Here is a 17,968-nt window from a genome sequence, read left to right as displayed (position 1 = left end):
TTGAATATTAAACCTCAACACCTAAATAGAGCTTAGAATATAAATAAATTAACAACACTCACCTATCGAACCGTCTAGCACTCGCGAAAAATTGATTTTCTGCAAAGCAGCGTCCGCCGTTCCCGTTGCCTTCACCTGACAGTAGTTGACGCAAGATTCATACAAAATGCCCTTAATAACTAACTGCACAAGGCGATCGTTTTTCGCGAAAACTGACTGCGCCGAGCCGGACTTTTTGTCGCCGGGTAGAAATTTTTCCACCAGCGGAAAAATTTCCTTAAAACATTGCACCCGTGCTTTGCTCGGATTCCAATCGCGGAACTGCATGTGATCGCCGAGCTTGGGCAGTGTCAACAGCAAACACAGAGCTGAGTATTCTTCTTTCGTGGGGCTGAGCTTTTCCAGCTCTCCAAGTACCTGGACCACCTCCTCCACTGCTCCTTCCACATTGTTCATCAGAGGTGGTCCCGTCAATCCGCCCGCCTCCGATTTTATGCACAGCAGCTCGATATATTTGTGCCGGAGAATCGTGTACTTGAATTGTTTCATATCGAAGTTCTGCAGAGCTTCCAGCGGCTGAATAAATTCCACCACATCATCCCACTGACCGTCAAGGATGAGCTGGCGAAGAAAGAGCACATCGTCGGAGTATTGACCATTTATGACACCGGTTTCGCGTTCCAGCGATAGCTGGGAGATGTGCAGCTCGCGATTGTTCAGAAATTCCAATGACAACCGAACAATGTCTTCCTCCCGCAGCGACAGTCTTGCCGGTGACATTTTCTCACATTAATGACCAGGCTGGTGGCCTGTGGCCAGTTTTCCGTTTTTTTTTTGTTTCGTTGGCACTAATCTGAAACGAAAGGGAAAACAAGAGAACTGTTAATAAAAAGGCCGCCCTAATTTTGAAGCTTTCATAATCCAGATCGTTACTCAATGGTGACAGACAACTGCTTTTGTTACGTGAACTTGATGTCGAGAAGCCGAACATTTTAAGGTAACACCATTTCAACATTCATCCGAAATTGACAGATTTCCACATTATCGACGAATTGTACCCTACGTCTTGCGCAAGGTTTATCTTTCTAATGGTTTCGAAGCAGTATTACGTGAGACAATTTGAAACAATGCATTGTTTGAGAAATTTCGGTATGTTGTTGGGTTTTCTATGGGAGAAGAAGAAATGAACACAGTTACAGTTTCCGTGAGTTAAAACCGAAATTCCGAAAATGCATTCCATTATCTTCAGCTGTTTTCGTTTTCACTGCAAATTTCGTGGTCAATCATGTGGAACTCGCTTTCGGTTTTCTTCGTGCACTGCAGCACCTGGCTGGTACTCTGCCTACCATTTGAATATTTGGCTTCACGATTGAGGATGCCTACGTCAAGTACCTTCTTGAAAGGCGAAGCAGACGTAGGCGAAGCGGTCAGCATGGGCTGATTGATTTGTGTATTCTGCGTGAAATCGAAAGCATTAAATATAACAGTAACAAATCATTCCTGAGCAAATTTGATCGATACAAATATATAGGGCAAGTTTAACAATACATGAATATCACACCTAATCGAATTCAGAGTTGGCAGCACCTACTCAGGTTTCAATCAAACTTTCTGGACATGTAGAATATGACACAAAAAGCCGTTTAGCATACTTTGTTTTTTTTTTGCCTTTCTCATAAAAGAAGGCTATTCAATCACTGTGAAATTCAACTTTGCTGTATCATAACATCCACAGTAGTTCAGTTGGCAGAGCGATTTCCCCACATTGGAGAAGGTTGCGGACGGATTTATAATTGTCTCTGAAAGTTTATAACGCCAGTTTTTAGATTTCATTATTTTCATTTTATCAGTCATAAATTCTTTTCGTTGGGCAATGAAGAAAAGTTCTGCTTAAGGCGTGTTTTCTGGTGGCGTATGTGGACAACACTATGATTTTTTTAAGAACTACCTTAAAAGTATCTTTTCGAGTCATTTCTAGCTCTGGTTTTAGTTCTTGTGTGAGAGACAAAAATGAAAGCATTGTAAATCAAACAGGTCAAACAGTTTATTTGCGACTCTCGAGCGACGATTTTCCGCAGGGGAAATTACGAAAAAAAAGAAGTTTTGGTTATAAAAAAGGGCATGACTGTGTTTATTACAATTGTTAGTAGTTGGTTCTATGATTGTTAGAAAAACTCCCAAGCCCTCTCACCCAGTAAAAACTAAGCGATATCTAGATCTGGATTCTGGTCCTGAACACTCGATTAGAATATATAACTATCGAACAAAGTTCCTGGATCAGAATACTGAACCTGGATTCTTGAAAGAGATTCTCCGAATATGGATTCTGAACTTTAAGCAGAGTTCAGTACTTATATTCAAAACATGGATCTGGATTCTATACCTGGAGTTAGATTGTGAATCTGGACTCCTGACAGAGACCTTATCCTAGATTTTGGACCTGGATTCTGCGCCAGAATTCTGTTTTCTGAACTTTTGACAGAGTTTACAAAACTAAACTTTCAACCTATTTTCAATGTTGCTCGAATATCAATACAACGAATGTCTATGATCATCGCTCGCTTTCCTTCGCCTTTGTTCGATAATCGTTCTGGTATTCGGACTTGTCCGTATATTCGGGCGCGAACGAAGCCGACGCTGCTTCGTTACTTGCACGAATATCTATTCCTTGCAGTTGTTATTCGCATTGGACATACCCCCGAATGACTTAACACGAATATCGAACGAATATTCATACAGCGATCATCGCCAAACCTAATTCGCGATGATCGTTCGTGCTGTCTTTGAAACATGCAAATTAAGATGTTTCCCCCCGCACTATCACCATAGTCTTATGTGTATGTGATGAACCATATTCCAGCATTCTCCCATTACTGCTATCGAACGAGATATGATGAATTTATCAGATGAAAAATGCTTCGCGAAGAATGGAAACCAACGATCTTCGCCGTGACGCTATTCGAACCAATTCGAAGAATAAAATAAATGAACGAATGTATAAAACGAACATGCACGATGTATACCAGCAGCGAAGAATGGATTAGTATATTCGGATTCTCTACGATTATTGCTTATTCCTTTTGCACCCCTCTCTCTTTCGAGCAGTGAATAGTTCAACGTTGTTCGAGACTGGCATATTCGAAGGCAGTATAATCAAATACAAATAATAATACCCCTAAGTCCCATATAAACGAATCGCCAATGTTTTGTTCACAGCATGAACAAGTAAGCCTAGCAAATATCTCCCTTTCGTTGCGATAGTGTGAAAATGTGAAAGGAGATCGTTTCTGGCAACGCTTTATGCTAGTTGCTACGGTGCAAAACAAACTTGTTTGTTTATCGTTGCTGTATTAAACTGCAACAATCAGTCTAAATATCGCCGGCTAATAAACCGAGAAGCTTTCGAAATGGTGAGAAGTTGCTTAGTAGAGGGATGTGACACACGAACAGGATCGTACGAAATTTCGCTCCATAGTTTTCTCAAGGATCAAAATATGTAAGTAATATGTTTACATATTTTTCACTATAATAAACAGTAACTATAGTGAACATGTTCTTACCCTTCAGTGTTGCTAGTTTTATAGGAAATTCGTTAAAGTACATTGTCACTCTGACAGTGTATCATGACAATGTACCGCACGATGCAAAATGTGTCCTTGAAAATTTGTCGGAGTACTCCGTATTATAATTTGTATTTGGTATAATCACAGCAAGGATGCGTGAATGAATTAGTTACACGAAGAATATTTGCAACATTGCCTATTTTGCACTTAAACCGGATTGTATTCTGGACCTGAGATCTCTAGAATTCCTCAATTCTAAACTCAAAACTAAATTATTGACAGAGATTCTAAACTTAGGCCAGGATTCTGAACCAGGACCCTAGAGTTGGATATCCGACAAGGTTTCTGAATCTGAATACTGAATGTGGTTTTTGAACCAGAATTTCGACACAGATTCTGAGCCCGAGGCAGAAACCTACACATAGATACTAAGCATGGATTTGGATTCTTGACTTGAACCTAAATTCTTGGCTTAAACTCACGATGAAGGTTTCGGATCTAAATCTGGAGCAGGATTCTGGAGCTGGTTTCTGGATTTCAAACAAGATTTTTACTCAAAAAATTTGACAGAGATACTGGGAATGCACCAGAATCGTGAACCTGGAACTTGATTCTGAACCTGAAGCTGGATTCTGAAACATAGCTCTGGAATTGGATTCAGGGCCAAAATTTTGAAGCATGATTTATTGATCTGGATCCTGATTCTATATTCTGAAACTGATATAGAATTCTTTATTTGGATTCTGAATCTGGACCTGGATTCTGTACATGGATTCTAAGCCAAGATCTGAATTCCAGACCAGGATTCCGTACTATGATTGGAACTCAGGACCTGGACCTGAATTAAGTAACCTTTTTTGTGTTTTCTTGATTATAGAGGTTTTAACCATGAGGTCATCCGCCTCTTCGGGCCAGAAAAGTTTTTTGACCCTATGTGCGGGGTTGGGAATCGAACCCAGGTAGGCTGCGTGAAAGGTATCGACTTACCCATCACGCTATACCCGACCCCCAATTGAGTAACTTGACCTAACCTCTGAACATCAATTTGTGATCTAAGTGCAGAATCTGAATTCTGAACCTAAATTCGGGACTTCGATTCTTGACCGGAATTCTTAGTCTGGATCTGAATTCTGAAATTGGACTCGGATTTTTTACCTGAACCTGTGTTCTTCATCTGGATTCTGGAATTTAATTTTCAACCTGGACTTGCACTTTGGATCTGGGTCAAAATTCTGCTCCCAACAGGGTTTTTGAACCTGAAACTATATACTAAACTTTGACTCTTCGCCTGAATTCTGCACTTGTATTCTGGACCTAGTTTCAGAACATGGGCCTGGCTTCTTGAGCGAAAATCGGGATCCTGGACTTGGGTTATAGACCTGAACTCCTGAAGGAATACATAGTTTTTCGTGTGTATTGGACATAAGTTCTGATCCCAGGCCTAGATTCTGAGTCTGAATTCCTGACAGAAATTTTAGATCTGAACCTAAACTCTGAACCGGGAAGCAGGATTCTGGGTCTGAATTCCGAACATGAATCTAAATTCTGGATCTGACCTTTGGATTCTGAACGAGATTTTAGACTCGAACTCTGAAAATCATTCTAACCATCTGGATTCTGAACGTGGACCTGATTTTTGCTGTATTTTGTATGAATTGAATTTGGGATGAAGACATGATATGAAATTCTAATGAAACATTGACACTATTTACACCCATTCTTATTTGACAAATTCTTGGTCGTAACAGCACTTAAATTTTCATCTTTTTACGTTTCTCACAAACCTCACAAGAATTGAATGATGCACTCATCACATCACTATTTGCGACTCCTGCTAACAATTTTGAGTCTACTACCTGTGCTTGTGTGTATGTGTGGCTATGTGTGTATACATGTACGTATGTAACAAAAATATGCAATCACTTTTCTCGGAGATGGCTGAACCGATTTTCACAAACATAAATGCAAATGAAAGGTTTTTTTGTCCCATAACCTGCTATTGAACTTCATTTGGATCCGACATCCGGTTCCAGAATTATAAGGTAATATAAAATATAGTTATTTAAAACTTTATAGAATATTTTATCCAGATCCGAATTCCGATTGCGGAACTAGAGCGCGATAAGTGGAAAAAAATCAATGAGTATTTTTTAACACACGATGCAAATCCCATGAAACTGACTGATAAATTCTTCTAAATCTCAGAGCTTGTTAGTTTGTGGGCATATAAACTTAATTCGGCACTAGTAGTTCCCCCTTTTCCTGTTCCGAAAAACCGAAAGAAGTGAAGCAAAACTCCAAAAGTAGAACTATGATTTTCAAAAAAATTTATTTAAATTAAAGTTCATATTGTCTCTAAACCTACTGTAAAATATAACACGGATCCGACTTCCGGTTCGGCAATTATAGGGCTATGAGTGTCAAAGCTTTCGAACCGTCATATAAAATGACAATACTTAAGAAGTACGCACCGGTACGTGCTGGTACGGAAAAAAACACAACACGTCTTTACAAACGAGGAACACAGCGTGCTTTGCTCAATTTCGTACACGCTACGATGAAAACGAAACCCAACATCGAAAGCGATTACTTACTCACTTTCCTCAGATATAGCGTGACCGATTTTCACAAATTTAGGAATTAGATTTTTTATGGTCCCAAACAAAACTTTGGAATGTCATCAGAATGCAACTTTCGGTTCTGGAATTACAGAGTGAAAAATTTAAAAAAAAATGTATATCGCAAACAAGTAAAAAGATTTCTAAACTGGGCTTCAAACTATTCCAACCGTTAGTTAATGTTATTAGACGGCCTATCAAATTAATTCCGGATATTCTGGTTTCCGATTTCAGATTCCAGAAGCACCGAGAAAAGTGTTGAAATACTCAAAAATACTATTTTCTCAGAGATGGTTTCACGAACTAAGTTTTGAGTAGAAGGTCTTATAATCTCAGATAAAATTCCGACTTCCAGGTTCGGAACTACTGGGTTAAACGTTAAAAAAATTATACAAGGTGGCAAGTGAATTACCGATTTCAATTTCCCGGTTTTTCCTAATTTGCGAGATAAAAATTCCCGTTTGAATTTTGAACGCTCCGTTTGTTTGCCTGTTTTATTTCCGAATAGCCCAACTAATTTATCTTCTATGAGAAGTCGTGCTACAATTGGTCTAGCTCTAGAAGATCAATGTCAAATTTGTAGTGAACTGACTTTGATTCAGATCATCTACCAATAACATTCAGGATTTCAAATTAGGCAATAATTAATTTAATTAGTTATATATTCTACCACCACTAATCGGCTAGGATACAGATCCCATATCGAAAGCAATCTGAAAGATGAAATTATTTTGAAAAATATCGAGATAGCTATACATTATTCAAATCATTACATTATTGAAGTTAGGAGTCTTTCAGTTCCAAAACCTCAAACAGAATTTAATTCGCTTTAATCTACATCAATATCAATGTTATTGTGATCCTACTATGCACACAATAAAAATGAATTTTACAGGTTACAGGGTTAATCCCTCAAACGATGTAATTCATAAAGACCTAATTTGTCAAATGACGGAAAATCTCATTTGTAATGACTTAATGTTAGATGAGCTTGAATTTTACTGGTTTCGACAGTAACTTAACAGAAAATTAAATATAGAACAAATCAATCCATATTCTAAACCTGTCTAAGACTAGTCTTCTGAAACCAGATTCAGCCTTCAAATAAGAAACTCAAGTCGTCACTTTTCCAATTTTCTGAGTCTTATTGACATCTCACAGAAATATAAGCATAACACAAGAATTGTCTCAAGATGACATTACTGTGACAAATTATGAGGAAATAAGAGCAATCATTAGCAAACTTAAAAACATGAAGACTCCTAAGCACTTTTAATAATTTTATTAAAAATTTTCCCGATGTTAACTTAAGACTTTGCCATCAAGTTTGCAAGTGTGTTGAATACTTATTCTAAAATTAAAAAACAAAAAACAACAGAAGCATCCAAACAATCCTTATTTTTCGAAATAAGCTTCATTGTGTCGTTTTTGATAACAACTAAGAGAGCTTCCTGTTTGATTTAAAACTGCTGTAAAACGCTTAAAAATCGTTGGACGAGACATGGGGTGTTGGCGCAATTTCCAATGGAATGTTCGACATAAAACCTGTATGGGACAAGTTGGGTATTGTATCCTACTTTTCATTTGTTGAAAAAAATCATGATGCTCATATTTGTGCTAGTAATATTTTTCCCGGTTTTCACACAACTGCACTGTCACTTGCAGCCCTGATTATTTGGTATCCACTATGAATCAATAAAAGCTTGTAAAAAGCTGACAGAACGTGTGGTAAGCCCACTGCGTTCGATCACAGAAAATATTCCTGGTTTCTATGTGTCGGTTTTTTCTGTTATCCTTTGTGCGATGATTCGTTCAACTCAAATGGTTAAAATTTTGCGCGCATTTCTGGGACTACATTTAACCTTAAGATTAATCGCTCTTCGGGCCAGAAAAAGCTTTCTGAGCCTATGTGCGGGCTGGGTAAAAGACATCGATTTACCCATCTAACTATACCATGAACATGAACTTATCGAGGCACCTCTCGCTGATGATAACGCAAATAAGCGAATAATTTATTGCTATTTTGTTACGGTAACTTTGAATTTGTTGCTCCATTTCTTTAAATTTTACTGAGTACTTCGGTAACTTTATTTAAAATTAACGAAGCACTCCTTCAAAACCTGCTTTCGAGAAAAACGCGTTTTTTGTCTATAAAACGAAAGAAACAATTTATTACTCTAGGGGGCTCGTGGGCTCTAACATTATAAAAAAACCATATTTTTTCTTTTGTATTATAATGAAACATTTCAAGAGTGTTTTGTCATGTTTTTAAGTCACCCGAAGCAGAAATCTTGGGCCTGTACGCAAAGCTCTTACTTCTTCGTAGTATGAGATAAGCAAAGATAAAGGCTCATAACGTGCTGAAGTTTGTTCCGATAGTCTTGAAAATTTCACAGAATATTCTTGAAATGTTTTACTATAAGAAAATACAAAGAAAAAAATAAATAATTCTTAAAAAATGTTAGACTCTGCACGCTCCCCAAGCCAATGCATTGCATAAAAATAGTAGAGCTCTCTCTAACTAATAATTTAGTACACAAGATGAATATAGAAACTGAGATGATTAAGGGCACGATTACTTAGAGAAAAAGTGGAAAGCAAGCAAGGCATTACATTCCTTTTGGGGAATTTGGCCTTTCTGTTTCAACAAACTTCGCAGCCGATTCTTAGTGTACAGAATTATTGCATGACTAGTACTATGGATCCTACTGACACTAAGAATCCTTCCAGCCCGGGACTCGAACACGACTTGTAAGACCAGCGTCCTATGGATTGAACCGCCACGACGAAAAAGTGGAAGTGGGTGTTGAATTTTTATCCACACATTTCGAAAAAATCATGTGATTTTTCATCTTATAAGATGCACATAAATGCAGCGTCGTATTTCACACAAATTTATATTAAAGAGCATGTAAACCACAGTGCGAAATAAATGATACTAGACACAAGTTATAAATTAATGCATTCTATAACATTGACTGTCATTTCACAGAACTAATAATCGTTCTGTACCCCGGAATGTACATTTGATTGCTCATCCACGCAATAAAACCCGAATCCGGCCCGACCCCCTTGGCGCTATCCCTAATGGGATAGCTGGTGCATAATTGATAAGGCTTTGTAGAATTCCGACGTTCCACTTGAGATATGTTGGCGATTTGAGGCATTTGTCTTTATTACGGTAACCGGCGTGTAAGGGAAGTTTCGCAAATGTTCCATTGGGGTTGGATGGCACGTGTTTCGATTCCACTTCCCATCTGGTTCACTGCAGAACAGAAAAGACGAACGAACTTGAGAATGGCACAATCTTACTAGAATATTTTTCATTCGATGACTCATAACATTTTTTTGTGATTTTAACACTGGCAATAATCATAAACTCGAGTACAGCACTCCAACAATGACGCACATGAAATTGAGTTTAGAATGTCGTAAAATGTAAGCAATAAGGTGTCAATCACTCGACAACCTGAAGTATTGGTAGGAAGCAGAATACCCAAAATAACGTAGTGTTCTGGTCGTTGTTAGTCGAAGTAACGAAAAGTTGGAAGTCAGAAAGAAATAGAAATTCCATATTTATACTGTTTACTGAATTATGAATCGAGATGGAGAATTTTCGGGTTTTTTATAACTGTGGGCCTAATTGACTGTAAATGCGTTTTGGCTGCTTCGAAAACGTCCTAACCCCTAAATGACCATACCTGAATCGGCCAGTATATGCCGAAAACAACGTTTTCGTTCGGCACGTCAGGAAAGACGTGGTACTTTGGTACCAAATGGATAAGTGTTTTGCAAGTAGCATTAACTTTACGTCTGCTTAGCGGTTCAAGTTGAACTGTTTAAGTTTGCAATAAGCAGTTCAATTTGAACTGCTCTGCACTGACGAGTCTAAGACGAAACGTAAAGAAAAGTTATAGAAACAAATAAACTGCTACAGAAGTGGTGAGGTGCAATAATAATACTACATCAGCGGAACTCTTCACACGAACTGCTGTAATGTACGGACTCAAATTGCATCACAAGAAAATATTCTGCAAAATTCACCCATTCAACCGACTATCTCCAAACTTCCAGGGAATCAAATCGGAATTATTATTTAGCCTTTCACATATTATCTTTATTCAATTTCAATAGCACATCCTCATGCATGAACCTCCCTCTCGACACTACTTGTCCGTTGATCGTCCCGGTTGTCACAAATAGAGTTCTCCGGCATTTTCGACAAACTATGACATCTTCTATTTTGAACGTCTTCTGGGTCATCGAAATTATGAAGAGCAGTGAAGGTCTTCGTTTAAATCACCACTTAAACTATAACTGATGTAATTCAATTGCTTTTTTCTCAAACATACAAGATTACAAAAGGAGCCTTGGATTTACTTTTAATTTTGTCACAGGTTGCACGCAAAGTTTCATTTGTGGAAGCAATTGCGCATTAATGTTACCTGCACAAATCAAATCGATTCTATGACAACCTCCACTAAGTGCATAGTAGTGTGATAATTATTAATGCCTTTTTTGCCAATCAAACAGTCTCATTAAAACATTTGTTTTTTCACTGAGGTAATCTTTCACACGAATCTGGGCGGATTTCCGACACAAATTCATTCAAATTGTTTGGAAAGTTCGAAAAAGTATGCTCCAGCCCTACGTCGCAAATCTGGCAATATTCCAGAAATCGAATGTATCAAAACTATGTTTACACGTAATCAAAAAAAGAAAACAAAACCTGTTTAATCCAGCTAGTGGTGTAATGATGCTTTTCTCATATCAATCATACTATCAAATATAATACTGTGGTATTCTTCAAAATAATGTTCTTCGATTCTTGAAAGAAAAGCCGGAATCGGTTTAGTTGACCGTTTACTGATAATGACTACCGATTGAAGTAGTTTGGAGGCCGATTTCGAGTTTTTTCACGTTTTCTGTTTCGCCCCTTTAAGTGCTGCTATAAATTTTTTACCACACTTTACCATATATTCCCGGAACCGGAAGTCGGATCCGGATACAATTCAGGAATTTCTTATGGAATCATAGCATCTTTCATTTGAACCTAAATTTGTGAAAACCGGTCAAACCACCACTGAGCAAAGTAAGTGAGATCCATTTGAGAAAATATGATCACTATTTCTTGAGCCACAGGAATCAGAAACCCGGAACCAGGATAGCCGAAATCAATTTGTCTGACCGTCTACTGATAATGACTATCGAATGGACTAGTTTTGAGGTCAGTTTAGAATTTTATTTTCGTTCTCCGAGAAAAGTTAGTGCAAAAAAACGTTACACACATACATACACACAGACATTTTGCGTACTCGACGAGCTGAATCGAATGGTAAATGACACTCGGCCTTCGGTTCGAAAGTTGGTTTTACAGTGATAACCTTTCTATATGAAAATGGCAAAAACGATTTGTTGATTACGTCACTTATAGGATTATATTTCCAGAACCGGAAGCGTCAACAATTTGATCTTCGAACTTGATCAACGAACCAGTAGTGGCTTTCAAACCAGCCGAAGCTTGTTGAAACAAGCTCGATGATCTCCGAGAAAATTGAACGAAAAAAAAACATTTTGTCGGTTACGTCACTTATACCATTTTGCGTATCTTCGGAACCGGAAAATACTGCCGTTTGATCTTCTAACTTCATCTACAACCATGCCGTAGTTTATAAACGAGTCTAACTTTCCGAAACTTGCAGATTAGCTATCTCCAATAAAATTGAGTGGGGATAAAAAATGCACTTTGCCCGTTACATCACTTATACAGTTTTAACTCCGGAATTAGAAATGACAGTCATATGATCTTCAAGCTTAATTTACACAAAAATTTTTCTTCGGAAAATAAGGCCCGCACTTTCCGGAAGAAAAAGGTTGTCAAAATTGCCAAAAAATACTTAGTGTGGCTGGCGAACTGTGGGTGCGGCAAATTCAACAAATTCGTGCATAATGACCGGTACCATCAACTATACAAGAAAGAGTTCCTCTAGAATATAACTTTTTTTTGACCACAGTTTTTAATATACAAGGGCCGAATTGGTGGTTTAGCGCGTAGGGAACTGGTCTTACAAGTCAGTTGTCGTATGTTGGAACCCCGACCTGGAAGGGTTCTTAGTTTCAGTAGGATCGCAGCACCAGCCATGCAAAGAGAATCATGATATGAATTGGCTGCGAAGTCTGTGGAAACAGAAGGTCAAATTCCACAAAAGAATTCGCTATTTATGAATCACTTGGGTTTCTTCGACATTGAATATAAATAGTATGGTTATTTCGCTCCGTGCGTACATCATATCAAACTTAAAATTTATTATCTGCGTGCTGATATTTTTCATATAGTACTTCCCTTACGCTGAAAATAGAAGCTAGGGGAAACACTGTACCTATGTTGCAAGAAAAAGCTACCAGTGCACAGAACCTACCAACCCAGAATAAGCTCCTTGTTCTGAGAAAGTTTGATTATGGAGACTATCAAGTTTTCTACTACTTTCTGGATCTGAAAGCTGCGACCAAAATTTCAAAATCTTCTACACTGATTCACAAAAATACATTAAAATTTTTTAATGATGAGAAATTCACAGCACTTCCCTTTCTTTCATCACTATCAATGGCTTTTGTTAGAGTTAAATAAAATCGATTTTTTTTCAGTCATCGACTCCCTTGACAACAAAACTTTTACCACAACCCCACGACTCTCATTATCAGGACAACTCAACCGAAGATATTGATTGTTTATAACCGCCTCCCACCCATCGCAAGCCTAGAGTAGTTAGAGACAGCACTTTATTTTTGTTGTCTAACGGTAACGAACAAAAAAAACGTGACTTCCGCTGGTTCTCAGAGACTTTCCTAGCTTTCCGCAATTCAGTGCCAACCCGACAGTTGTATTTTACGCGTTGCAGCTCATTTTGCCACTACATACTTCAACCGGTGAGGGCAAACGATGTATCAATCTTGCTAGACAGCTCGGCACACGATACACCGCGTTTGTTATTGTTTACATTGGATTTAACATTTCGCTTTCTATTCAGCCTTCCCCGATAGACTGACCGGCCCGGGGGGAACTGTTCGACACCTTTTCGACCAGACACCGGCCGTAGTCATGGGAATATCGTTTAGTTTTGTTTATTGCAGAAATCACTTGCCGGTTTGTTTGCGTTTTTTATAGACCCGCCATAACGACATTGTGGTATAATTTGAGGACAACGTAGTCGATAAAGATCAAGGTCTTGATTGGAGCACAATGTATGAGGTGTAATCAAGAACTATGTCTATGAATATGTAGGACTCGGAAAACAGTAATAATATAACTGTTAATCACAGCCCGTTCCAACAAATGACACACCGGTTTGCAACAACGCAAATGCTTGGTATATTGGTAAATGCGAGATGTTGATAAGAAGGGTTCCAATGAACTGTAATTTCATGCTTCGTTAGGTTTCGGAATCAGGACGGGAATTTTTTTTCCGCTTGAATAAATATTACAATTCAATAAGTGAGGAAGGCGTTTCGGGCGTCATGGCAACTGGATAAAATATATATAATCCGAAGAAATTCTGAACGTTTCAAATAACCCATTCCATGCAACGAATGATATTCTCGATGCACAAGAGATAACAGATGCGAAAGTGATAATCAAAAACAAATATTCTAATACCAAATCGTTATATCGATCGATGATCTAGTTTATATCGTTTTCGCTTGAGAAAACTAAAACTGGACAAAGCACTTTTCACGAAACTGTGTTGGGTCAGCACTTAACAACGGGTGTGTGAGCTATTCCGTTTTTTTACAAACGATGGACAAAAACAGGTACAGATCTCTTGAAACTGACTGATAAATTGTTCTAATTTGCCGAATTTACAAGTTTGTAGGAACTTAATTCTGCACTACCGGTCTCCCATTTCCTGTTCCGGAAGCACCGAAAGTAGTGAAGAAAAACTCCAAAAGTAGAACTCACTTTGTTTTCTCAGCCTGGACCGATTTTCACAAATCTTGATTTCGCGCTCTCATTGTCTCCAAAGCTACTGTAAATTTTCATCCGGATCCGACTTCCGGTTACTCAACTTCAGGTCGATAGGCTTCAAAACTTTCAAACAGTTATCTAAAAGACGTTGCAAACCCAAAATAATTTCATATACGCTATAACGAAAACGAAAACCAACACTGAAGCTTGGGTTTGAAAACACAACCGAATCTGCTACTGGAGTGTGATTTTGGTAAAACACCGCAGCACCGCTGAAAAATATTCAGTACTTTTTAAAGAATTTCAAGACCTTTCATTTACATCTAAGTATGTGAAAATCGGTTAAGAACTTTCCGAGAAAATTGAGTGTGCATTTTCTCATAGATATTGCCTTGTAATTCCGGAAATCGGATAGAGAAAAAATTCAATACCGAGCTATGGAACCATAAAACCTTTCGTTTGAATTTAAGTTTGTAAAAATCGGTCACGCCATCTCTGAGAAAAGTGAGTGATAATTTTTTTGCGCATATCTCCCTGTAATTCCGAAACCGGAAGTCGGATCGGAATAAAATTCAATAGCAATCTATGAGACCATAAGACTTTCAATTTGAATACATCGAAACCTCCATTTACGAACTAAACGGGGGTTCGTAAATGGAGGTAGTTCGTAAAAAAAGTTTACGTATTTGGGATTTGGTTCGTAAAAAACGTTTTGTGTAATGAATGTGGAAACCCCAATCACATGACCATTTTCGGAACGGATGTGATAAGTGGGTGCAAGAAAATGATGTTTGGGGTCGGTTAAAAATCCAAGATGGCGACTTCCGGTTTATCGATATTCCTTAAACATCCTTACAATGTGGGTATTTTCGGAACGGGAGTGAGTTGACGGAAAACGATGTTTGAAGTTGGTTAGAAATCCAAGATAGCGACTTCCGGTTTATCAATATTCCTAAAAACCCCTTACAATGTGGGTATTTTCGGAACCGGGATTAATGAGTAGTTGACGGAAAATGATGTTTGAAGTGGTTTGTAAATCCAAGATGGCGACTTCCGGTTTGTCGATATACCTTAAAAATCTTTACAATGTGGGTATTTTCGGAACGGGATTGATGAGTAGACGACGGACGATGTTTGAAGTAGTTCAGAAATCCAAGATGGCGACTTCCAGTTTGTCGATATACCTTAAAACCTTTACTATGTGGGTATTTTCGGAACGGGATTGATGAGTAGTTGACGGAAAACGATGTTTGAAGTGGTTTGGAAATCCAAGATGGTGACTTCCGGTTTATAAATATTCCTAAAAACCCTTACAATGTGGGTATTTTCGGAATGGGATTGATGAGTAGTTGACGGAAAGCGAAGTTTGAAGTGGTTCGAAAATCCAAGATTGCGACTTCCGGTTTATCAATATTCCTAAAAACCCTTACAATGTGGTTATTTTCGGAACCGGGATTGATGAGTAGTTGACGGAAAAAGATGTTTGAAGTGGTTTGTAAATCCAAGATGGCGACTTCCGGTTTGTCGATATACCTTAAAAACCTTTACAATGTGGGTATTTTCGGAACGGGATAGATGAGTAGACGACGGACGATGTTTGAAGTGGTTAGTTACGGTGAAATTATAAGTGAAATTATAAGTGTAACACTGAAAATAAAAAAAATGGAGAACACGGTCATTGATTTGAAACTAAATTTTAATGTTTGTGGTTGCTTCCAAATATTAGATTGAGACTTCCAGTTGTTCAATAAAATATTGAAAGCATACAATATAACTATAACAATATAAAATTATCATAGCTGTTCAGACGTCTACTTGTTATGGTCATTTCGAAAATAAAGTACAATATTCAAACAATAATGATTAGCAGGAAACACCTTTGTCAGAAGCATAACTTTTTTTTAAATGATATATAATCATATCGTAATGATAGTCGAAGAATACCGATACAACTGAACTCTCCATTATGATTTTTGAAGCGCTTTCAAACATAATTTGCGGGTATATACTCATCAAACCCGTCCCGAAAATACCCATATTGTAAGGGTTTTTAAGCAATATCGATAAACCGGAAGTCGCCATCTTGGATTTCCGAACCACTTCAAACATCGTTATCCGTCATCTACTCATCAATCCCGTTCCGAAAATTCCCATATTGTAGTAATTTCTATGGAGCCGGAAATTGTTTTCATTGGATGCAAAAACCTCTTTTTACGAAGTTGGTTCGTAAAAAAAGTTTACGTTATTTGGGATTTGGTTCGTAAAAAAAGATTACGTTATTTGGGATTTGGTTCGTAAACAAAGATTACGTTATTTGGGATTTGGTTCGTAAAAAAAGATTACGTTATTTGGGATTTGGTTCGTAAAAAAAGTTTACGTTATTTGGGATTTGGTTCGTAAAAAAACATTACGTTATTTGGGATTTGGTTCGTAAACAAAGATTACGTTATTTGGGATTTGGTTCGTAAAAAGAGTTACGTAAAAAGAGGTAACGTAAAAAAAGTGTTCGTAAACGGAGATTTGGTTGTATGAGTTTGTGAAAATCGGTTCAACCATCTCTTAGAAAATCGAGTTACATTATTTGTCACATACACACAGGCATTTTGGAATCTCGACGAACTGATTCGAATGGTGAATGACACTCGGCCCTACGGGCCTCTGTTCAGAAATCGGTTTTAACAGTAGTTACATAAACTTTCTATATGAGAAAGGCAAAAATAGAATATCTGATTTTTACAAACTTAGGTCTTATGGTCCCATACAAAACTTAGAACTTCATCCAAATACGACTTCCGGTACCGGAATTACAGGGAGAAGAGTGTCAGAAATTTTATATTGTCACTTAAATCGGCGAATATGAATCTGAGAATGTCAAAATGTCTACTGCATTCTTCCAAGCATCATTGTAGTATTCTAGTCAGAGTTCTGACTGCACATTGCAAACTTAACTATCACATGGCTACAATTTAGCGGGCAGAATATTTTTCATGTGATTTGTGTAAATATTATTACGCTACCTCATATCAGCTGATATGTAGCTGTTCGGCATTGATGCAACTACGTATCTGGGTTTTCGGTTCTCCATACATGGTTTAGTCTGTGTATGCGTAACTAAAATTAAAGGATATTCTATCGTTTCTCAACCAATGCTGTAAGGAGCTATAGTCAAAGGGATTCATCGCTCTTCTTGGTGTGAATGGATTATTTCTGTATTGAACTTAAAAGGTTTAGTAGTTTATGCTTTCTGCTGTTTTTCCACCTCACTCACTTCACATTTTCCTTTTATCATTCCCTTTCTCATAAGGAAAATGATGAGAAGCCACGGCAAGGCACAAATCTCCAAATAACAAGGAGAACGTGCCACTTGAGCAAATTAATTCTGATTCCAGATAAAGTGGTAAAGAAAAAAACGTAAAATTTAAACACTACGGCTATTCCGGTTCTCGGAATCCGGTTTCGGAAGTATTGGAAATAGTGAAATCAACTAATATTCTGGTTGAAATACGATCGCGGGTGGTTCCGTGCGAGCAATCCTCTGCATTTCCATATGCATCACAAGAAGGGGTTGTTTGTTTGTAAATTTTCGAATAATATTATCATGTGTTCATTGCTGTGGGTAGCCAGCTACCGAGAATACTTCAAAACCGTCGTCTATGGCAGGAAAATCCGGTATGTCGGAGATTTTTAGCAGACAAAATAGGACACTACTCGCTACTAATCAAAATTTAAATCATATATAATTAAAAATACGTGGCTTCATACATTCAAATCAAAACTTAGAAATATTTCCAATCAAATGATGAAATAATATTAATAATTGATAC

General features: G+C 37.7%; 1 protein-coding gene across 3 annotated transcripts in view; it reads right to left on the bottom strand.

The window, feature by feature from the left end:
- The window catches only part of LOC131437852 (WD repeat-containing protein 47), a 228,282-nt gene that overhangs the window by 172,087 nt on the left and 38,227 nt on the right, over window positions 1-17,968 (bottom strand). For all 3 annotated transcript variants that reach the window (XM_058607471.1, XM_058607472.1, XM_058607473.1), the window contains exon 2: window positions 63-853. In XM_058607471.1, coding sequence (XP_058463454.1) covers window positions 63-780 — 718 coding nt within the window. In that variant the 5' untranslated portion in view covers window positions 781-853. The remainder of the gene's footprint in view (window positions 1-62; window positions 854-17,968) is intronic.

The sequence above is a fragment of the Malaya genurostris genome, chromosome 3 (genome assembly GCF_030247185.1).
Source record: "Malaya genurostris strain Urasoe2022 chromosome 3, Malgen_1.1, whole genome shotgun sequence".
Lineage (NCBI taxonomy): Eukaryota > Metazoa > Arthropoda > Insecta > Diptera > Culicidae > Malaya > Malaya genurostris.
The sequence above is the reverse complement of the archived record's forward strand: the minus strand, read 5'-3'. Positions and strand labels throughout refer to the sequence as shown.